We start from the raw sequence: 24349 nt of genomic DNA, 5'->3' as shown, positions 1-24349 counted from the left end.
ACAGTTTTTGATGTCGTCAGTCTAGCATCTATCATAATCACTAGGCTTAGGGTAGAATCATAGTACAATGAAATTGATTTTGCACAATTGTTTCTTTTTAGAGACCTACTAAATCAGACCCCTCTTGGATACTTGTGCTCTACAAATAGCACTAATGGGACTAGAGCACATAAATCGAATCACGCTTTATCAGAACCAATGTATTACCTGTCAACCCAGAATGATGCTACATTGAAAACCAGAGGCATATCCCTTCACTGGGAGGAATGGAAATTTGTAGGCGCTGTTGATCTTTGGCTCTGGCATGCTTAGGAATCTCAAACAGAGTCAAGGAAATGGCTTTAGCTTGGGAAGCCACTATTCTTCCAACTCTCTAATAATTTCAGGTTATTTACATTTATCTATCTAATTTCTCCCATTGCTCCCATCATTGAGGGGAGCCCCATTATGGTATCAGTAATTTTTTTCCCAGTATTAAGCTCACTTTCTTCTATTTCCAACCCACAGTAGTGCTTATGGTGTTACTTGGATTCATTCTACTCCATCGCTGCTTACAGGGATTTCTTAAAGGTATACTTGGCTGTTTTATTACAGACCAATATTTTGGACTGGTCCTAAAAAACCTGATTACTTAATATCACAGACTTACTAGACTTTCAAATAGTTGCTCAGATGTAGTTTAACATGTAGCCGTGTATGTGATTAGCAATATGGGAATAAGAATAGTTTTCTGACACATTGTTAGTGGTAATTTTGGTTTCATTCATCTGAAAAGTATCCAGTTTGCACACTCTGAGACTGCACTGCAATGAGAAACAAAGTGCAGGTAATGGGGATAAGCTGGAAATTTTTTCAGAAGAGCACTCCTTACCCAAAGTAAAATATTAATGTATTCTACTTGCCACTAAAATATTTAAGCTGTTTTTGTTTGCCAGTATCCAAATACAGGCTGTTAGGGTTTCTGTGCTATAAGAATATGGAATCTTAAAACAGTGCCTGGCTTCAAACTGTTTGCAGCACTTTGTAATCACTTCACAGCCCTAACTTCTTCTTACCAGTGGCTTGAGGATGCAAATGATCATGAGAAGAGACTCATCCTTAAAAGAACAAAAACCTCTTATTTTCTAGTTTTATAGGAACAGTATGACAGCATGGTAAGAAATGCTTCATATTAAGCATCTTACAAGATACTGACAAACAAGGTCATTTTTCCTAAAACATGGTAAGAATTATTGGCAAGATGGATATGTGACCATTAGGAAGCTACAGTGTCTGTAAGTGGTGCAGAGAACAGAACAGAGTTGCTGACCTGCTCTCTGTTTTTTAAAAGGAGGCACTTCTTGCTTAACCAGACTACTACTCTATTTATTTAGGGTGCAATTTTAGTAGCGTACCATCCTCTAGGTAAAGGGCTCTAGTACAGATGCAGTTAAACCGATATAACAGCCTTTTCTTGTACAGTTTTTTTTGGGGGGGAAAACACTATATATCCTATTGCAAAGATGCTTTCAAAACTAGGTAAGGATTATATCATTAGGATTTTGGAGGCATAGCTGTACCACCAAAAATCTCTAATCTAAATCTGCCCTGTATCTGAGGAAATAGACTATGTGAAACAATAAAAAACTACTTACTGTGTAGCCAAACTAAAACTAAGCCTAAAGAAAACCATATATACATAATTCTGTTATTTCAATGCAGTTTCTTAATTTGAAGGTTTATGCAAACTAATGCTGTCAGGTTGGTATTACAGTTAAGTCTGTGTCAGTACTTCCATCATAACAAAATTTTGTGGTGTTTCTTGCTGAGATGGAAATGCCTGCCTTGCATTCAGAATTTTTATATGAGCCCTGTCAGCCTTCTGGAAATGAAAAATGAAGCTGTGCAGAGGATTTAATAGAAATCACACTGTGTATTTTTTCAAATGTCTTTTTTTTTTTAGTTATCTGCTGTATTCTGTCCACATCAAAGGTGATGAGCCTTATAGAGGGCAGCTCCAGGCCTGCATTTTGTCTTATGAACCGGCTACATTAGGCACCAATGAAGTGCTAAAGGTATGAAAGCTTCTTTCTTGCAGCTTGGGTAAGCAAAAAGATAAATTGGAAGGGTTTTGAAGCAAGAAGGTATTATTATGGCATTATAAAGCCAGATATGCAGCAATACAGCCATGACAATTTATGTCCTCTAAATATCTGGCCCATACCTTCTAACTTTATTACAGTTTCAGAGGGATTACACTTCTGGAAAATCTTGTGGTGGATCACCAGTTGCAACATAAATAGGGTAAAAAGGCACAGGATAATAAGTAGGGACTCAGAAAAAGGGTTGGGGCAAAACTATTTTTAATGGTTCTGAATTAGTTTTCTACTATGTATGATTTCAAACTAGAAAGCACTGTTGAGGTTTATCTGGCAAAGTCCAATCCCTGGCACTTTGGCCTCAGCTTAAGCAAGGTGGTGGGCAAGGCACAGTGGTCACAGAAAAGTGAAGGATGTGTGAGAGGAATCCTCAGCGCTTCAGAGACATGTATGTCCTTATCCTGCATGGAATACAGAGTTTATTAGTGAAATCTTTAATCAAGGCAACTTGCTGATTAACCATTTAAAAAACCTAACAACAACAACTCGGTAGCATTGCCAGGACTTTTTGCCCTAAATGAGGCTCTGACAGTTTCTAGCTTGACCTCCTGTTTCCAGTGATTTATAAAAATGGGCTGAAACTTAGCAGATCAAAGTAGTATCTAAGCTGCTTATCTTTAATTTATAAACTCCTGCCTTCTTTGGGCTTACAGCAGTGCTTTTAATGTTGGGTTGGGGTCTTTTTTGAGGGAGATTTTTCTGCCACTTGTGATCTTTAAAATGTAGTAAAATAATAATGTTTAACTCATGAGCAGCATTTCTTGCTGCTGTCACATTGGATGAAAATATTTCCAACAGTGCCTCTGTTAAAATGACACAAGCATCTTGAAGCGCCAGAATGGTAAAACACCTTTCAGGGAACAGATCCAACACAGGCACCCTCTGAGCTGGATCAGATCCATTTTCATTTAAATTTGACATAAATAGCTGAATGCTCAAAAGGAACACACTCTAGAGAGATTACCACAAAACTAAAATTGGAATAAGACTGGGTGGATTTTAAAACAAAATTTCTCTGGTGGGAAAACACAAGCCTGTGCTAAACTGAATATAGGCTCAAGGCAGCCTGAACCTCTGAGATGCCCCAGAGTGACTCCAACCTTCCTATAGCTCCAGTGCTGGTTTCCCTTCATCCCGTGACAGTCATACAGTGTGACAGGGCTACTGTGCGAAATGGCGTCGAAGCAGAACTTCCTGGTGTGAAGTGGCTCCCCGGGGCGAATGTCTTCTCTCCAACCAAAGGTGAAGAGCTAGAAAAACAATCAGGCAATATAATGATATATTACTAGTGAAAAACATTTAAAACCACACGCAAAGCTTGATGCATGTTTCCCTAGTCTGCATATCCCAGCTGCTGGTTAAACGAGATCCTGCCTGTGTATGATTCAGTGATGCGAACTGCCTTAATTAAAGTGCATCAGCGGCGACGTGGAATATACCCCAGGAAGGCACAATCCCTATGGCAGGGAAGAAAACAATCTGGCGACACAGCACTGTAGAGAGAAGAGGGGATATGCTGTATCAAAGCTTTTAGCTACCCCAGTTAAAGCAGCACTCGTATGCACTAAGACTACAGCTACCTAGGACTCAGAAAGCCTCTGCTAGTGATGTTCCTCTAGCTCTCATTTGGGTCTGATGAAGCTACCTAGAGAGATCTTCCCATCATAGCATCTTTCCCATGTTTAATGAACAGTTTCCTTCTGTTTATATGGGACACTGTTAGCATATCCTCTCTCGACTGTCTTTTTTCCCCACAAACAACACACGTTAAATGATCTTCATCTTTCTCCTGTGAAACCTGTAAGCTACAGGCAGCTTGTTAAAGCCCTTTTTCTCGCTGCCTGAGAGGAATCGTGGAGGCCCACAGTTAATAGAGGAATCCTTCTCAATCAGACACCAGCTGTCTGAAATGATGCTGTGACACTGCAGCCTTTCAATCATCAGATGAAGGTGACAGGTCTGACAGCACCAAATTTAAAGATGCAGAGTGCATTTTCCTTTCCCTTGCAGAAAACAGCTCGCAGATTGTAAATTGCTACCTAGAAGCTCTGCTGAGAGCTGTGAGGGTTTTTTTTTTCCCCCTTTTTATTTTGGTGTCAGGGCTATTCTTCGGCTTTCTCCATGACTTTCGATTTTCCATAGTATAAGCGGAAACATAACATCGAGAAAGTGAAGCTCTCTTTAAACAAGCAAACTTTGCTAGTGGAAACTGCTTAGCTGTGATGGTTCTTGTGGAACTGCACTCAGGATCGTCACCCGGAGAAGCAGCTCCCCATACTGTGCTCAGACTGCCTCCAGCACCGCAGCTACCTCATCTCAGGGTCGTTTCGGTCCTAGCACCCCGCTTCCTGCAGTGTGTACATTCCCTGACAGAACCAGTATCTACAAATCCAGACTGAAGCTTGGTGTCGTATGGGTCTGATCCTGAATACTTCTGTTGCATTTCCCAGATTTTAACCCTTTCGTTATGATAGCTATCTTCTTTCCATGGTCTTCATGAAAGATACAGCTTTTAAAAATACTCATCTTCAATGCTGTACCATCCTCCAAATGCCACATTTGAGAGGTGCTACTGTTTTCCTCGGCCTGCAGGCACAAAATACAAGCATATATCTGAATATTTGCCTTTTTTCGTGTGTGTCTCACTGTAAGCCCTTGTTCTCTCAGTTAGCTGCTGTTACTCCCAATTTACTTCTGTATTATAGGTTTTCTAGACAGCGTTTTCTTAGTCTGCCCCTGTGTCCTGCTTATTTCTTCTTTCCCCCAGAGTGCGTTTTTCATTTATCTGCAGTAAAATGCAGTGGACAGCTTTAACTTTATTTTCAAACCAATTCCTGCTTTTTAAAAGGTTAAGTCTTTTTCCATTCTTCTTCACGTTTCTTGGAAGCAGCATCATGGACTCCCTACAAAGATAACATATTTCACAAGCAAACTGAGAAGTAAGATTTGGTACAGAAAAAAGCTACACTGCTGCTTCTTTAGAAAAAGAGAAGCCTGATATGATTTTCCTATAAGGAAAAAACAACAAAAGCCATTTCCTTTCTCTTACCCTTTACCTTTCTACAGCTAAGTAATAAACCTAGAGCTCAAAGCGATGAATAACAAATACCTACAGCAATGGCATGGAACAGTGGTTCTGCGATATTCTCACTCTCATCACTACTACAAGAGAAAGATCCTCTTGCAGGACCTTCCTCATCTTTCCCAGTAGGTGGCTCTCCAAATTTCTCATTCTGTGCATGACTGGTGAGCTGAAGGGCCAGTTCCTGCTGCTCTCTGGACCTTGGCCTGAGGACTACTACCCCACTGAATGCATTGGTACACCTGAAAGAGCTCAAGCCAGCTTTTAAATCAGATCATACTGATCCAGGGTATCCCTTTGCCCTTTCCACTCCTGTGTGGTTTCTGAAGACCGCCAGTGCCATGTCCTGTTTGAAAGTCAAGACATGGTAACAGATAGGGGTTTTTTATTCCCTTCCACTGAAAACCAGGATCTGTGTAATACTAGATCGCAATGTTTAGACTAGCACAGATTCTCCTTCCTCTTTCTTAGCTTCCTGTTTTGTAAAACAGTTTCATTTTAAAATCAACAAGTACGTCTTCTCCCTAGTGACGCTATTATAAAATCAACCTTGTTGGGACAGAAACACAGTTTTAGGACTAGGAGGGAGAAGAGAAAAAAATTGATCAGAAAAAAGGTTATACTTCTCTATACACCCAATTAATATTAAAATCTTGTACTTACAGATAAAATTTGAAGGCCTATGATCCTTCCAGTCTCATCATTCTGTGCTATCCTCCATTATACAGCAAATTCTCTCTAGTTAACGCTAAATCTGGCTGATATAAAAATTATCTTTCCTCTGCATAACGTGCGACAATGCTACATGTTATTAGCTGAAGTCTTGAGTACATAATGCTCCGCTTTGCCACCACCTGTCACTTCGGATTTTGTTGTTCCTTTAACCTAAGCATACCCTTCATTCATTCCTGCCTGCTTGTTGATTTGAAACAAGGCTGCACCTAAATTTCCAGATGCATTATTAACAAACAGCAGGCTGGCTCTTCACCTTCAGTCTGCGGGGCTGCTGTTCACTGCTCCCTGCTGGACCCAAGAAACCCTCTGTCCTGGCTCGGTGGATGCTCAGTATCCTCCACCTTCTCTCATACCACAGAGCCTGTAAAACATGGCCCCATCCTCTGCATTTGCAACCAAGCAACCCCTCGGCCCTCATGCTTTAGCTTTTCATGCAGCCTAGCCCTGTCACGCAGTAACTGGGGAAAATACAGCTTGTCAGCTTCGTTTATAATTGGCACAGGGCCTGAAAAATGATTGCCTCATACAGCCGTTGGCTTGGGACTATCTATAGGACAAAGGCCCTTTTGATACCATTAATGCTTTCCAGTCTGACAACGTTGTTTAGTTACTCGCTGCCTGGCTGGGGTCTGTCAGCTGGCATTGTGCTTTGACTGCGGCGTTAGATTTGAGCAGACAACATGTGCCCGGCACAAAGAGGAAACGCCATGTGTCAGAACCGGGCTCTGACTTGAACTATACCTCCAAGTAGAGAAGAAAGAGCTGGGCAGGCTGTATGGCTACTTGTTGGGCCATGTTAGAGACGATGCCTGTCCACCTACTCCCTGGCCAGGCTGGGGGACTTGAGGAGAGAGTGATGCCTGTCATTTTCCTTTGCTACTGGTTATCAGCCCAGCGGAGCCCCACTTTCCCCTGAAGCCAGAAGTTAGCTCTGGGAAGACAGAGGTGGAAGAATGCCGCGACATGCCATCCTCCTGCTCCTTTCCTTCCCCTCTGTTTTTTAATTCTGGGGAAGTTTCCAGAAACCACAGTGACACTCATCCTCGCTTCCCACCCTTCTCCCATTCACCAGAAAGCCTGCAAGTGCCCCACAGACCTTTTGTCTGCTGTTTGCCCACTGGGGCTTGTACAGCCCTAGTGTGGAAGGTCTCCTCCTTCTCCTGGGGGCTGCTAAAGGGCTGCACCCCCCTGCACGGCTGCTGAGACTGTCCGCTTTTAATTCCCGACCTTGTAATGTGACATGAATCAAGTGGCACAGAGGATCGTATCTCTGTCTAGAGTCAGCACTGACACATGCTGCACTGATCACATCAAGCTACTATATTTTGCCACTGAACTCTCTGTAAATTTATACCAGAAGTTACAAGACCAGCTCAGTGTCAATCCATGCTATTTGAAATATGATAATAAAATGCTTGATATTTTCATTAATACTGCTAGTTTCTACTGGCAGTAGAAACTACTAGAAATCAAAACAAACTCAAGATACAAGCAATAAAGAGGAGCTCTCTGAGGGTTGGTCAGGTGTTTGGCAGTTGTTCCCAAACACTCCTGAACAAAGTTAATCTCCATAGCTTACTGTGGTGCAAGTGGAAGATCATATCTGTCCTCCTCGGGAGATGTTTCATTAGACTGTGGTCTTACATGCACTACAGGTAATGTTCCTGACCGTTTGGGAGCCTTTGGGATTGAGTACGGAGAGCTAGTCAAGAAATTTCTGCCAAAATATACCAATCTAAAACATGCTTTTGTAGGAATTTTTTAACTTCTATCAACTGTCACCAACACAGAGAGAGAGATTTTGCTTGCCAAGTTGGAACTTGAGATTTTGCCCTGCAGGTTGCTGGGGGGGGTTACAGGGCACGGAGGTGTTGGCTATGGCTGGAGTAGTGGAAGCCCAGGTGCTAACACAGTGCACATGGTTCCCCTCATGTGAGCTGAGGGAAACTTCAGGAAAAAGGGGGAAAAGGATGCTATCTTGTTTCTGAAAAAAATCCCCCAAGCCCTGCATCACCAAAATGTTTTGACCTTCTAAAATTAAGAATTTTCAGAATTTCTTTTCTAGAGGAAAACTGAAAGTTCTCCTCTGGATGAAATATTTTGCATATACTGTAATTTCCTATGAGATAGAAATTCTGAGTTTTAGCCAGGTCTACTACCTCGTTCACTTCATCTTTTAGTTTATAAGTTTCTGTAATTCTTTCTTTCTCAACTGGTATCTTTAACATCTGTAGCTTGCATAAACTCACCCTTGAAATCTAGCAGCCAGATGAACGTGTCTCCTACCAGGAGTCTGAATACTTGAGTAAAATTAGTTTCTCTTTGTTTCTAAACAAATCCAGAAACCAACAGGATATTACCACTACTAAAATTATGCAAATAAAAAGTTGTCCTGCAATACAGTAGTAGATGTTATGCCAGGTCTTTATCTGGTAAGGTAAGACACAAAATCATCTTTCTTCCAAAACGCCTATTTTCTAGTTTTAGAAAATAAAGTTCCTTTCTAGGAGAAAGTTTACTTATATTTATTTCTTCATTATAACAAATTCCATTATATTTTTATATATGTTATTTATATCTATAAATACATTATGCCTTTATTTATTTATTGCCCTAATTATCCTCTAAAGATTCTTTACCCCTTCTCGCATGACTTCTAGGATTTTGATTGACGAGTGGATAAACTATCGGTAACTGTGTTCCTGTCAGTGGGAAGAGCCACCTTCGAACGCGGTGCTCCCTCCTGGGGAAAAAACCCGCACAAAAAACCCCAACAGACGAGTCGAGACCAAAGAGACGAGGCTGCTTGGAGGGTCGAGCAGTGCAACCGCTGCTCGTTCGTTAGGCTGCCGTCGGGGGGACGTGCGTTCCGCTGGTCCGGAGCTGCCCTCTGCTGCCCGGCTGCCGCCTTGCAGGCCTGCAGCAGCCGCAGGAGGGGGAACGCCCGGCCACGGGCATCGCCCCCGCCCCTCCTCGGCAGCCCTGAGAAATCACCGAACTGTTCAGCCAACTGGATGAAGTGGCTTGGCTTGGGTCTTGGCAGACCCTTCCCGATGCAACCGTACCGCTCCGGTGGGAGCGGCGTCCCTGCAGGGAGAAGGTATGCGCTGTTCCACGCCCGCCCGGCAGAAACAATTCATGCTGTCCCTGGAGCGCACGTCAAGCGCGGATACGCTTGAGGCTTCCTAGTTCTGGTTCTGCGCTCTGAGGAGCTGGTCGGCTGAACTTCTTTCGTGCTAACTTAACCCTATTTATTTTAATGAAGTCACTTTTCATTATTACTATAGAATGAGACCTTTACATCGAGTCTGATCCCAAACGTCGCAATGCACCGGAGTGCACTGAAACACAGATTCCTCCCCATCCTTCTCCCTTTGCGTCCCTTCCCCTTCCTCACAAGCACTTACTCTTTCAAAGGATATTTCAAGTCTCCCTTTTCTCTGCTTTCCCTGCTAAATTTTTTTCTTCTCTCACCTTTTCATCCAGTTTTCTTCCCTCCTTTCTCTCATATCTCTGGCAGCCTCAGGACTCCCTCCCTTCTTGAGGAGGGTTTGGAGCTCTTCAGGTTTGCAGATTTTAAAGCCAGAGAGCACTGTGATGATCTAGTCTGGACCATACAACTTCCTTCAATTAATTGCTTGAAGTACTGGATGTCTTTCGTAAACAAAACGGGATTATATTTATCTAGTCTTGGCATCCTATCACTGTGCTACAGCTTTGGTAGCTACGTGAAGAAGCCTTCTTTCAGCAACTTTCTTTTTCCCGTGTTGGCACTTACCTAAATTGTGATCATCCTTCAGCTTCTCCGTTTCATTCGCTTGCACCTCTCCCCCTGCATTTCTCAGTATCCTCAGAGAATGATTTCTTGACCTCAGCACTTCAAATACACCTCAGAACTCCTCTCTCATGAGCTTTTAAGCTTTTACAAAGTGCCATGTGTGACTACCAGGTCAATTTTTCTCCTCAGCATTGGGAAGTTTTTCTAATCTGGGACCTTGCCCTGTGAAAGGCACATTCACTAAAATTGTTAATAAATGGTTAGGTTGTACTTTTCATCTGGATTCTCTTTGCTCACTCTGGCCAGACCCACAGCCTGTGGCTCATGATCCCTTTCCTAAGGCACTCACAGCCACAATGAGTACAAATCAGAGCTCTTTTCCTCCGTACTCCTGAAAGGTAATGTTTTTCTACCTAACCAGCCTAGATAAAAGCTTTTTTTGAGTCTTTATCGTCCCTTGTCTTTGTGAAACTCTTCCTTTCTAGCTTTTACCCATTTATCTCGCTTATATCTCGTATTAATTTAAAATATAACTGTTTATTGAGCTTATTGAGATGAAAGCAGACAACCACTGGAGCTTTACAAGCCCAGGTACTATATTTAAAATATTTTCCGGTAACTGAACCAAAATCAACATGTTTTCATGACACAGCGGGGGAGAAAGGGGCACCCAAAAGCTCTTTGGGCATTGCAATTCCTTTGGGAAATTAAGAAGACTATACAGCCCAGGTGGTCGTTGGAATTTCTGAGGTTATGTTAAAGAGCACTTTGTAAAAGCCATTAAGGTCAGCAATCATTCACAAATTATTTCTACACCCTGCTTTGCCTTAGGAAAAGGAGCAGCCCTCAGAGAAATGTTTGGAAACTGGAAAAGAGAAGCAACAATTTTACACTGCATTTCTCTTTCCACCGATAAAATACCTGTTCGTGTGACCACGTCCGTTCTGAGCCGTCCTTCACACAGGTGTCTAGCCTCAGCTCAGTCCCTGTGGCTCCGTGTTTACTGTCCACACAGAGGTTGGCTGCCACGTTTCGAATCTGCAAAACCAAGCAGCAACATTTCACGTTAAACCAGGCCGCGGAATAGCGCTTCCAACATTACGGGGGTGAGCAGTTTAGCTCTCTTAGTTAGAAACTGAAGGGCTTGAGACTGACCATTAGTTATATAAAACTGGTGGAACTTACTTTTTACAGGGTAGAGAGCCACATCCTGGAATGAACTATTCTTTTTGTGAACAGCTTTAGAAGCAGCAAAGTTTGAAATATTCTGCTTAATCAATGAAAGGTAGGTCTGTATGAAAGATTTTCATGCAAAGAAACTAACAGGGAAAAAAGTCTGAGAAGTTCAAAACTTGGTCTGACTGCTTCTTCCCTCCTACCAGAGCAAGAGAGATCAACTGTATTAAGAGGAAATTATTTCCGTATGAGTCTCTCACGGGCTTTGGAGCAATATTTCTTGAAAACTCAGGCACGCTCTATTCCAATGTTTGTTCTTACTTTGACACAATGACACTGTTGTAGAGAAGGTCACACACTAGGGCTCAAAGTGCATAAAACTGAAAAGTACTTAACAAATTTGTACTGAAACTGTGCTTACCCATGGAGGTTCCTTGTGCTGCCTGCATGCCTTCTGTAAACACTCCACACTGTAACTTATTCTTAAAAGGAAAATCTCATTTTTGAGACTGAAGCAACTGAGTAATAATTAATCTATGACTATCAGTCATACCAGTTATGTACCACTGCTGCCATGTGTATTTATCTGGAAGACTGGGTTGAAAAGGAGTGGGTTGCCCACTGCCACCAAAAAGAGGAAAACCCCAAATTTATTTTGCAAATACATGCACATTCCTCCTTGAGTACCTTAGTTGGGCTATTTAAAAATCCTTTAGACACGTCCAGAATGAGGAGCATTTCTTAAAAAACTTCCCCTGTCAATGACATACACAGAAACTGCATAACCAAAGTCTGTGCACATGCATGGAGATGTGCACAAATTCTCTGTGTAATATATAGAAAGCAGGTGCACATTTTGACATTCTGGCCACTACTTTGATCCTTATTTAAAGAAAAGAAAAGTTAGATGCTGAATGGAGATACAGTCGAGTTGACATTTGTATTTTTCCATGGGAAATATTTTAGAAGTCACTGTTGTTGCTGTATTACATTAGACAAATGTAAACATTGTCACTCTCAAATACTGCATACCTCACACACAAAAACAAGGGATGGAAAACTTCCCAGCACAGCACAAAACACTGCAAGGAGGGGCAATTCTCATGCTTGTAAGGCACAGGGGAGAGCTACTCTGCTCTTTTTCTCGTTCTGGAGGACTGGAATCGAGTCTATTCACCATGTTCTAAGAAAGATTTAGACAGATGGGAAAGCAACAGGAACTGGAGAAAATGTAAAAAACGTCACCTTGAGGAAAGGTTTTAGGAGCTGCATTTGCTTAGCCAAGAAAAGAGCAGCTTGGGCAAATGATGGGAGCATCAGTTTGAGCGGTTGGCTCCAAGAACCTTTGAACCTTCACCAGCACTCAGAGAATTATTCTTCTAAAACTTGGACAAGCCCAGTTCTAGGCTATTTTTCTTATTTCGATACAATAAAAATTGCTATAGATGAGGTAAAACACTAGCATTTCATACGCACAACCAGATGCAGAAACCCAGCACTGAGCCCCACAGTACAAAGGGTCACGTTAACTGAAAAAAAGGATGAAAGGTAATTAGTTCTCAACAACCCCGCCTTCATTTTCATATCACCCAGCAAAAGACACAGGAAAGAATAATGAGGGGAATAGATTTTAATTGTGTATTTTTAAAGTTTCATGTGAAATACCTACTCCAAGTATAATTTTTTCGAGAGTGTTCAATCAATTCTCAGGGCAGTTAAATTTACACTGTATAAATAAAGATTACTGGCCTAATAAAAAATTAAATGATACATCAGTTCTGCTCTTAGTGCATGCGAGCTAATTAAAATGGAGCTGCTAACAATCGCCATTAATAATTGGGGTGTATTTATGTGATTCAGAATTGTAAAATGACAGTGAATACACTCCACATCCAATGAATGCTTATTGGATTGAAGGGCTTGCATAATTTTGTCTCGATGGCATCGCTCCCTGTTCTCAGTCATTTGGACTATGCGGTAAATTTGTTCTATGCATTTCTGGGAAAGGTTTGAGCTGAAGCTACATTTTGTTCCTTCACTGCTGGGAAGTGTCTCCCCTGTTCATTTCCTCTCCTCTTCCCTCTGCTCCTGAAAGGTTTCCTTGAGGTAGTTTTTCCTCTGGTTTGTTGCAGCTTACATGTTAGCTCATCCTTTCTTTTTGTTTTATCCTTCCTTTCAACTGCGGAGAGGTCGTGGTTTGCTTTTCATTTTTTTGTAATACAGGCATTTCAGTCAAGTCTGTGCTTTTGTTTTCTGGTGTTTCTGTGTGGCCTTGGCAGTTGCTAGAAATTGAACTGAGCCATCGTGCTGCTGCCAGAGCCATGGGGAATGTTCTGCCGAGCACCAGCACCACATGGCCTGCAAATCCCCTAAGATGCTTTCATGGAAGAAGGAAGGAAAACAGAAGCACAGCAAGGAGAGTCTTTTTTCTCATTTATGCATCAATATGCATTTGAACTGCCTTGTCTCCAGGCACTCACACAATGGATTTTGAATTTTTAAGGTTATGAGTTACAACTAACAAAGAAGTAGATAGGACTCCTAATACGCTCACATTTTCAACATTTCTATTTGTGCAATTGTAGAGACTGGGGATGAACAGGAGACAGATTTTATCACCCATGCAGGTAGGGCATTGAGTTGCTACATACAATGCTTATTTGCTCAACTTTATATAATGACATTTGTACACACAGATAAGTGTATGCGAAAAGCATGCTTTCGAGGAGTCTGTATGGACTAACCAGGATGGTTAGCAGTGATCTTAAAGGCTGGTTTACAATCAGAGAAATTCAAAAAAAAGCATGGGACACTATATGTAAGTCATTATGCATATTTAATTCCTGAAATGCCATCCTAACACGTGTTGGGACACAGATACTAAGACTATGAATCATAGAATCACAGCATCATAGAATCGTTTGGGTTGGAAGGGACCTCTAAAGGTCATCTAGTCCAACCCCCCTGCCCTGGGCAGGGACATCTTCAACTAGATCAGGTTGCTCAGAGCCCCGTCCAACCTCACCTTGAATGTTTCCAGGGATGGGGCATCCACCACCTCTCTGGGCAACCTGTGCCAGTGCTTCACCACCCTCAGCGTAAAAAATTTCTTCCTTAGATCTAGTCTAAATCTACCCCCCTTTAGTTTAAAGCCATTCCCCCTTGTCCTGTCACAACAGGCCCTGCTAAAAAGTCTGCCGCCATCTTTTTTATAAGCCCCCTTTAAGTACTGATAGGCTGCAGTAAGGTCTCCCCGAAGCCTTCTCTTCTCGAGGCTGAACAACCCCAACTCTCTCAGCCTTTCTTCACAGGAGAGGTGTTCCATCCCCCTGATCATTTTCGTGGCCCTCCTCTGGACCTGCTCCAACAGGTCTGTGTCTTTCTTATGCTGAGGGCTCCAGAGCTGGACGCAGGACTCCAGGTGGGGTCTCGCCAGAGCAGAGTAGAGGGGCAGAATCCCCTCCCTCGACCTGCTGGCCACGCTTCTTTTGATGCAGCCCAGGATACAATTGGCCTTCTGGGCTGCCGAGCGCACATTGCTGGCTCATGTCCAGCTTTTCATCCACCAGTACCCCCAAGTCCTTCTCGGCAGGGCTGCTCTCAATCCCTTCATCCCCCAGCCTGGATTGATACTGGGGGTTGCCCCGACCCAGGTGCAGGACCTTGCACTTGGCCTTGTTAAACCTCATGAGGTTCACACGGGCCCACTTCTCAAGCTTGTCCAGGTCCCTCTGGATGGCATCCCGTCCCTCAGGTGTGTTGACCGTACCACTCAGCTTGGTGTCGTCTGCAAACTTGCTGAGGGTGCACTCGATCCCACTGTCTAGGTCATTGATGAAGATATTAAACAGTACCAGTCCCAATACGGACCCCTGTGGGACGTCACTCATCACCAATCTCCATCTGGACATTGAGCCATTGACCACTTCCCTCTGGATGTGGCCATCCAACCAATTCCTCACCCACCGGACAGTCCACCCATCAAATCCATACCTCTCCAGTTTAGAGAGAAGGATGTTGTGGGGGACCGTGTCAAAGGCCTTACAGAGGTCCAGACAGACGACATCTGTAGCCCTTCCCATGTCCACTGATGTAATCACTCCATCATAGAAGGCCACTAGGTCGGTCAGGCAGGACTTGCCCTTGGTGAAGCCATGCTGGCTGTCTCGAATCACCTCCCTGTCCTCCATGTGCCTTAGCATAGCTTCCAGGAGGATCTGTTCCATGATCTTCCCAGGCACAGAGGTGAAACTGACTGGCCTGTAGTTCCCCGTGTCTTCCTTTTTTCCCTTTTTAAAAATGGGGGTCATGTTTCCCCTTTTCCAGTCAGTGGGAACTTCACCGGACTGCCACGACTTCTCAAATAGGATGGATAGTGGCTTAGCAACTTCATCCGCCAGTTCCTTCAGGACCCACGGATGGATCTCATCTGGTCCCATGGACTGGTGCACCTTCAGGTGCCTTAGATGGTCTCAAACCTGATCTTCTCCCACAGTGGGCGGCTCTTCATTCTCCCAGTCCCCGCCTTTGGCTTCTGTGGCTGGGGCGGTGAGGCTCGAGCACTTGCCAGTGAAGACCGAGACAAAAAAGTCATTGAGTACCTCCACCTTCTCCGTGTCCCAGGTAACCAGGTCTCCTGTTTCGTTCTGTAGAGGGCCCACATTTTCCCTCATCTTCCTTTTATCCCTGACATACTTATAGAATCTTTTCTTGTTGCCCTTGACGTCCCTGGCCAGATTTAATTCTATCAGGGCTTTAGCTTTCCTAACCTGATTCCTGGCTGCTCGCACAATTTCTCTGTATTCCTCCCAGGCTACCTGTCCTTGCTTCCACCCTCTGTAGGCTTCCTTTTTGTGTTTGAGTTTGTCCGGGAGCTCCTTGTTCATCCATGCAGGCCTCCTGGCGTTTTTGCCTGGCTTCCTCTTTGTTGGGATGCATCGCTCCTGAGCTTGGAGGAGGTGATCCTTGAATATTACCCAGCTTTCTTGGGCCCCTCTTCCCTCCAGGCTTTTGTCCCACAGCACTCTACCAAGCAGATCCCTGAAGAGGCCAAAGTCCGCTCTCCTGAAGGCCAGGGTAGTGAGCTTGCTGTGCGCCCTCCTCGGTGCCCTAAGGATCCTGAACTCCACCATTTCGTGGTCACTGCAGCCCAGGCTGCCCTTGAGCTTCACATTCCCCACCAGCCCCTCCTTGTTGGTGAGAACAAGGTCCAGCATAGCACCTCTCCTCGTTGGCTCCTCTACCACTTGGAGAAGGAAGTTATCATCGACAGAAGGAAGTTACCTTTGACTGGGCCCTGTAGTCCTTACAGAGAGCAGATGAGGCATAAAAGCACAGAGAATACAAACTCTAAGGGGTCTGTTTTCTCCCTCTTCTACACTGGAGGTGTCCAAGCAAGGACGTACAGGCTTCTCAGTGCTGCACCAACGCTTGGGAACAAAGACGTGTCAGCTGAGTGGGACTTGTGCTGGTGTGGCAGCTAACTTCTGTGCTTTAAATGAGGCAGCAAGCTATAAGGAGAAATCACTGGGTAAGCCTAAATACAGTAATCCTTGGGTATTATGAAAAGCAGTTAACTTACGTTAAAGCTTGCTTTCTCTTAAGTTAGCCAGCCCGTGTTAAAAACACTTTTCTCCAGAGTAGGCCAGGCCTTGAGAAAGAAGTAGCTTTGCTTGCTGACACGGCGATGGGGAAAGAGGAACGTGATGTAAAATAGGAGCTGGAACACAGGAGGACAGAAGGCCTGAAAGCCTAGATCTTAGGTTTGAAGAAGACACTGTTACCTCTTGACATTTGAAGCTGCTGATTTGATAGACAGGTGTTCAAGAAAAAAAAAAAGAAGAGATTTTTGGACACCTATCAAGAAAGGAAAAAAAAAAGGAAAAAAAAAAAATCAGGGGTTCCCAAACAGTGTTTACATATTGCAGAATATATGGTCTCCCAGATAACTTGACCTCTGGCTAAATTAATGTTGGAGTTTTGCAGAAAGCCAGCAGTTATATGATTTAATAAGCTCTCCATGGGAGAGGCAGATTAAGCACTGCACTCTCAAAAACATCGTATCTGCCATTAGTACACAAGCATGGAATGGAAACTGGAAAGCTATAGATGTGTTGATTACCATGATAATCTTCTTGTCACAAGATTACAGTCTTCTGAGGAAAATGAAGGGTCGCAGGCCATTGATACTGCCTACTAGGATTAATTTTGAGATTTTTGAACATTGTGGTGGTAGCTGTGTAATGACACACTTGCATGCTCCATATTAAATGAAGAAAAAACCAAGACAACATTCCCCCACACCCCTACACTTTAAAGCAAAGTGAATTTCCCCCTTCCTTTTAAGGGAATGCATTTTAGGCTGAAAAAGAAATTACAGAGGGAAATTAAAGCTTCCCAGGGTCCAGCGGTTATATTGTCCAATTTTCTTTGATAATTCTAAAACTCTACAACTTTGTTCACAGGCAAATATGAGTTCCTGCAAGATTTGCTGTTGAGGTAGTGGGTGATGTCCTGGCTCCAGCAGCCTTGCCCTGCCTGCACCGGAGCCAGGCTGTCACCCAGGGTCACTTCAGCCTTCCTGGAGGCAGAGGGGGGCAAGTCAGAGAGGGAGAGGTACACCCAGGGGTCCTGGGAGCTACCCTGCATGCTCATCACAGCACAAAACTCTGCACCAAAAGCAAAAAGTGGGAAAGCATAGCAATCTAAAGACAGCTTTATGTTCAATATGGTCATCTGTTAGAACGATGAATGTGGAGATGGTGCTGGGACTATCCTTAGGGTGCCCCAACAGAGCAATGAGAGAGGCATCTTGGTGCTATCAGTTTATATAATACTTTACATACATCTGATTTAATGCCTCAAATAAGAAAGCGGCTGTAGCTCTCAGAAGACATTAGCAATGTTCATTTATGTTGCTTTTTTTGTTTGAGCAGCACTTAAAGCCAGTTTTAATGCACTGCTTACATTCTCAGGTAACCCTAGGGCCATCAACGTCTACAGATCAAATATGGAAAAATGAGCCACCTTTCCTGTCAACTGATACATAGTAATTTAAAAAGTATTTATCCTTTGTGTTAGCCATAAAAAGGAAAAGTTGAAGTTGAAAGAAGTCAAGCACAGCCAAAGACCTCACTGAAGAAACAGGAGACTGTTATTCAGTGCGACACTGATCCCGATGAGAGAATTTGAACAGCCCAGCTGTGCAGCACTTGGTCTGTGCGGGGTGGGGAATAGCTGGTTATATCACTTTTTGTACAACAGCTGTGAGACACTTGGTGGGCTGAGATTGACTCATTAAGGGTATGAGGATGACACTTTAAAAAAAGAAAGTAATCAAAAGAGAAGTTAGTGAGTTCTTAGGCTTTAATCCTTTTTCAAATGTGCTACTTGACTTAACTTCATGGGTGACATTTTCATGTTAGTGCTGTAAAACAATTCTGTAAAATCCATGAGTTTGGGACTGAGAAAGGAGTATTTTCAGGACCTACAGCTTAGCACTGCTGCAGTGACTGAGAGACTTGCTGTGTATTAAATCACTGAATAACAAGTTCATGTAACAGCAAATAAAACCAAGCTTAAATATTTCCCTTTTGACCGAGTAAAACAATTTTTTTTTTCATATCACCCTGACTATAGGACTCATGAAGTCTAAAACAAATGACAATGGCTGACATTATATGATTGATTTACTGTAAAATGTGTTTTCAAAGATATTGTTGGAAGCTGTGATATCCGCACAATATATTCATGCTGGATCACAGCTTGTAGATTCATGAGTACTTCCTAAGTAAACATTTGGTGTCCGAATCTCACCTAATGCAGCTATTGTTTTAACTTCCTTCAACAGGATTTCAAATACACGTTACAAATAAATTATTCTGTCTTAGAAAGAGAATGGAATGGGTATTACTGCTTTTCAACTGGTAGCGTACTTTCCAATATATTCAGAAGGATAAGAACAAAACCTAATTGAAAACTTTCCTTTTTTGCACAGTGGGGGAGGAAAGAGGACAGTTATCTCACCCAGACACAGAACTGACAGTCTCACTAACGTTAATCTGTCTGGATTCGCTGTTACATTGCTTTACTGCACATATTTCACATGCTACAAGGCAGAACAGAATATCAAGGAAACGTACACCCTGCCAGCTACAAAGGACAAAAGGCACAAACAAGCAGAAGAGATAAGGCCATGACAAGTGTAGCAAAGAATATTGTTTTTTGTTTTGCAAAAATTTCCTTCTTTTCCATCATGAACAGATTTTGTCAAGAAACGTAAGAGTCAGATTTTAAATAAATGTGTTTGCAAAAAAAGAGGAGTTGTGCAGAGGCTGTTTATGAGATGTCTGCTTTCACACCACATGCTTTTACTAGCTAGATATCAAAATACTGGAGCCAAAAATTGTCTGAGTACCTCATTGTTTATTCTTTCTCAGACTAGCATAAGCAAGCAGATGAAAAGTCTTTCCAAGTGGAAGCAGAGAAGATACTACATGACAGTCGGTCTTGGCACAGACTTTTGGTTTGTATAATCAGCAAGGTTTCTAGAGCTGCTTGATTCTTACAAAGCAGTAACATACAGTCTGTTTTCCTCTTTCAGCTTCTAATTATGACAGCCATTGACCTTCAAGTGTGTTCAAGTTCCTTGCAAATGCCAACAAATTAATTAAAACTTCACAGGAATGTGACAGTCTCAGGAAAAAATAGAGTAGTAGGGCTGAAATCTCTCTTGCTATTTTAGAGAAAGTATGTTTTAGAGGAAACAGAAAGCCTTCGGTCTTCACTTCTTTCCTAAGAACTCATTAAGTGCTTTTAAGGTACAGATTTGATACCCCTGCTATGATCTTTGATTTACTTTTAAAAAGTCTTGCTTTTATGCAAAGAGTGTATTAATATTGCTGTGACAAAAATTAATATCTGCATCACAATCTCTTCCACTTAGACCCTCTGACTGAGTTAAGGATTGTTCAGCTTGCCAGAGAAATTACATATCCCATGATCACAGTCCTCCAAGGATGCACATGTATTCATGTGGAAGATGATGAAGGAAAATCATAGCAGCAGTCACAGCACCCCGATCCAGCCTGACTTCTACTGATAAACTCATTGCCTCTTGGTATACATTAATCCCATAAAGTGTGGGCAGCAGTATCAAAGATACAAGAAACATTAACAACAAAGGAATTAATTATTGCCAAGAAGTAGCAAACAGTAAGACACATATAAATTGAAGTTCCTTTGAACATCTGTAACTGGTAGCTTACAAAGAAGAATTAAGGACTGCTACTACCACAGAAAGTTATTTTTGAAGTTTTGCAGTGAGGTAATTTGCTTTTTTAAAAAAGAAATTCTGAAGAATAGCAGAGGCACCTATGTTTAGAAATCCCCTGCATGGTCCAGCCTTGACCACTGGGGATATGCAGGGGTGTGAGGGGTCTTACCAAATGTTTTGGTCAAGGTTTCAACTTCATCCTTTGGCTTCAAATATAAAAGGTAGTTGTCTGAGAGCCCCAACAACATCTCCAGCAAAATCAGAGAAGGCCAGAACTCACAGTACAGATATTCCTATGGTTTTTAAAAAAGTAGCACAATACACTGAAAGAGCAAAGCCTTCTTTATAAATCTTAATGAATTGAGAGGAAAAAGCCCTCTGCATGCCACCTTTCCACAGAGTGAATCCGCTTTAGTTCCTAGAGGTAGAAGGCCACTGCAATTTTTCAGCGCAGCTACGGAAGTAATTTCCTGTCCTTGCACTCTTCGTGTTTTCATTTCTTCTACACCAAACAAACTGTCAAAGCAAGGTGTGCTATGGCTCCGCTCTTCAGAGAGGTCTGAATGCAGAATATCTTTAATCACGGGTGGAGAGTTCCAGCAGGCTGTTTGCTCGCCCCCTGCTCTGGAGTGATGCTCGGATATTGGCTTCTCTTTGGTGGTCTCTCCCTCCCCTCACCCCTCAAATGAGAAATTGCATTTGTCTGCTACTGGTACTCGGTCATGACAGCACCTACAGAATGCAGACCACAAGCTAAGCAAAACCAGTCTTTTTAAAAGAAAAGTATCCAGGCTTCGCTTGTCACACTTGCACGTGTGAGCAAAACAGCAAACCTAACTCCACCTACATACAATTGTCCTTGTAAGAACAGGAGGAGGTATATAAGTGGATATGCAAAAAAAAGAAGGTCTTGACTTCAGACCTCCTTTTTACTAAGGTGATTGTCAGCTTCTAAAATCATCTTGTGACATGCAATAGTGAGTGCTACATACTTTTTTCCACATTCTTGTCCTCGTTGTGCATGCATCTTATGGCCTGTACACACAAAGTTGTAAAGAATTATAAGGGACAGCGATAGTTCTAAGACATGATGGTCTCTTGTTTTAATGGCTAGTCCAGGGATTGTTCCAATCACTGTGTGCTCCCTTGATAACACTACTTATCATAGGAGCTAAATCTAATCTCATAACTTTAACTTCCTGTAATGTAAAATGTTAGACTCCTTTAAATTTGATCTAATTTGTGTATTCCTTACCTCCCCCCAGGCAGCAGGTGGAGGCTCCACAGGAGGGTAATATTTGGGGACATCCCAGGCCACTGCAGCCATGAACCACTTGAAATCTTTACATTTAAGGTGCTTGCGAAGTTCCTTCTGGGCAGAGATATCACCAGTTGAGAGATGTCTGTACTCAGGCCGTCGCTGGTAAATGTACTCTGCAAACTCATCCATCCATGTCTCTGCCACACGCTTCAGGTTCTGTGCGGCAGAAAAAAGCAATCATTAATTTCTTCATGCTTTGAGTGAATGATATTTCTAATGGGGAGAATTAAACAAAAAAAATTCAATAGTCCACACAACTTTTAAGCTTAGCGGGTCTAATTTCTCAGTCTTAAAACATGGAAAAATACTGGTAAACGTATGCTGTCTTCATTACAGTGTTGAGCAAACACTGTAGAGTATTAAGCACCCTGCTCTCCTGCTGACTCTGTAAGACACGGTCTTCTGACTGTTGAATATCTTAATTTCCTTCATATTCTTTATGCATCTTCACATGGGTTTTTGATTAATGATGGATGTTGAACAGAAATTTTCCTTCAGCTGCTCACATTGGTACCTATGGTTTTTTCCCTGTTAGTCCAGAACCTACTAATGTGCATGAATGGTTCAAATTATTCCTTCTGATGTATTTCACTTTGCATTTGAAAAGCATCTGAATTTTCAGCTGTCATCATACTGCTTAGTCACCTAGCAATTCCTACCTAAATTTTAGGGTCAGGTCTTACACGGGCATGTATGGGGGCAAACAGCCATGAGCTTGCTCTGCCGCATCTCACAGCTGGTTTTGCACTACCTTTGGACTGGAAGCTTCGCTGTGCTGGCATGCTAGTAAGTCTGTGCAAAAGCATAGCACATAACCATGAAGTGGAGCTGACCTGAAACAATGCAGCTCATGCGATAGCTATGGCAACTTGTGGCTTTCTGCACTCATCGTATAGACATATCTAAGACTATTTCTGTTCCATGAAACCTAGTTCTGGCTTATGTCCCACAAAGTTTATTTTTGTTGGCATTTTACAAGAAACAGAATTGCCTATTTTGTTGTGTAAGAATTTATTCAAATTATAATTAACTAAATTAGCTGACCCAAATTATAAAATTAAAAAAAAGACTTGTAAGGAAAAATCCGGAATAGATGAGACTGAAGAGATGTATTTTATTGTTATTCAGCGTCATGGAGTCTAAATAGGCTAGGGGTAAATTTTTCTGTATTTTTGTTTGTTTTTAAAATTCCTCCTGCAACTTAATCCACACAAATTTATATGCAGATGTCGTAGTGGAGTACAAGCTTAGTCTATTCTGCATTTCCACAGCTGCCCATAACCTCTTATCCCACCAACAAAGCAACATCTCACTGGATGACATTGAGACACTAGGGTGTTCTTATTGCTTTATAAAAACAAGATCATGAAGTTTTGTAATATTCTTTTTATAGAACACTAACTGCAAAATGCTGAGATCCGCTCTGTAATAAGCTGGAGGACAATATACATCTGATTATCATCAACATAAGGTAATGTTTCTTCTCAGAACATTCTCTGCATCTAAGTAAGCCTGATTCGTACTCTGATTTGCTTTCAAGATTCATTTGAAAATTCCTTTCCTGAATTCTATTAATCCACACAAACTAAATGTCCCTGAACTAATAAGGCTTATCTAAATACAAAGACAGCAAAATACAGAAAAAACAAAGTACTTTTAGCTGACACTGCAAGATAAGTTTCTATGTGCTTTCTCTCTGTGAAGCAAATATGTTAAAACCTGCAGGGATAAAGCAAGTAAAATTAAAGCAGTATAAGAAACCACAACACTTACATCCCTATTAAAAAATGGCCCGTGCCCCACATAAGGTTGACTTTTGTTGTAATTTCATGAAAACCTAAAGTACTTTACAAAGAATTAGAATTCAAGAATACAGGAACTGGGTAGGACAAAGAAAACCAGAACAAATTCTAGACAACATCTAAATGACAATCCCACCTTTCTGGCAGAAACCCTGTAACATAGAAATCTCCTGAAAAGTAAAAATACTATGTGATGAGACTTTGTAGATGAGGCCAAAAGATGATTAAGCACATTAAACTAAGAAGCCGAAACCATGAAGATAGATGTGATCTTTCTAGCATATTTTCCACTCATAAATGCTGTACAACTCATTTACTATAATGCAAATGCAGTTTAAGACCATTCTAGAAAATACCATACTATTTCTTGTAATCACTTTACCTGATAGTGCTATTTTCACATTTAAAAACCACACCGTAAAAAGAACCATACAGTAAAAGTACAGTAAAAGAATTCTCTTAGGAAAGAAAAATTCAACGTAACTCCAGCAAAGACTTACTCCAGCAACATTAAGAGTAGTCTCTGCTGGAGTTTCCTCTTTAGTTATTTGGCTAAGTTAAAAGAACTGCATTCTACTTTAGATAACTATAACAATAAAACAGGAGTCCAACAGAACTCTTGATATTATACCTGGTCACTAGCTCAAAATTCTCATTCACCAGTCAAAACCTTTGTTTTCCAATGAGTCCTTTATCACTGTTTGGGTTTGGGGGGTGTGTGTGTGTGTGTGTGTGTGTGTATAAACCCATGAAAACATTGCATTAAAAAAAAAAAAGTACAGTTCTTCCCACTATTCCCCAAGTATCAGGTAAGACACTTTAGAGAAATCTATTTAAAACTCTGTTCCCAGTTTTTCCAAGACCATTCTCTCCATCTGTCGTGGTTTAATCTCAGTCGGCAACTAAGCACCACGCAGCCGCTCGCTCACTCCCCCCCACCCGGTGGGATGGGGGAGAGAATTGGAAGAGCACAAGTGAGAAAAACTCGTGGGTTGAGATAAAAACAGTTTAATAATTGAAATAAAATGATAATAATAATAATA

The 24349-nt window shown here is 42.0% G+C and overlaps 1 protein-coding gene across 1 annotated transcript in view; it reads right to left on the bottom strand.

The window, feature by feature from the left end:
- GALNTL6 (polypeptide N-acetylgalactosaminyltransferase-like 6) overlaps positions 1–24349 on the bottom strand; it is a 356296-nt gene that overhangs the window by 3277 nt on the left and 328670 nt on the right. Inside the window, exons 11-13 of the mRNA XM_009272361.1 lie at positions 21439–21660; positions 10655–10771; positions 3239–3388 (exon numbers count right to left, since the gene is read on the bottom strand). Of these exons, the coding sequence (XP_009270636.1) occupies positions 3239–3388; positions 10655–10771; positions 21439–21660 (489 nt within the window). The remainder of the gene's footprint in view (positions 1–3238; positions 3389–10654; positions 10772–21438; positions 21661–24349) is intronic.

Source organism: Aptenodytes forsteri, unplaced genomic scaffold (assembly GCF_000699145.1).
Source record: "Aptenodytes forsteri isolate BGI_AS27 unplaced genomic scaffold, ASM69914v1 Scaffold13, whole genome shotgun sequence".
Lineage (NCBI taxonomy): Eukaryota > Metazoa > Chordata > Aves > Sphenisciformes > Spheniscidae > Aptenodytes > Aptenodytes forsteri.
Note: the sequence above shows the minus strand (reverse complement) of the source record. Positions and strands in the feature narration are given on the sequence as shown.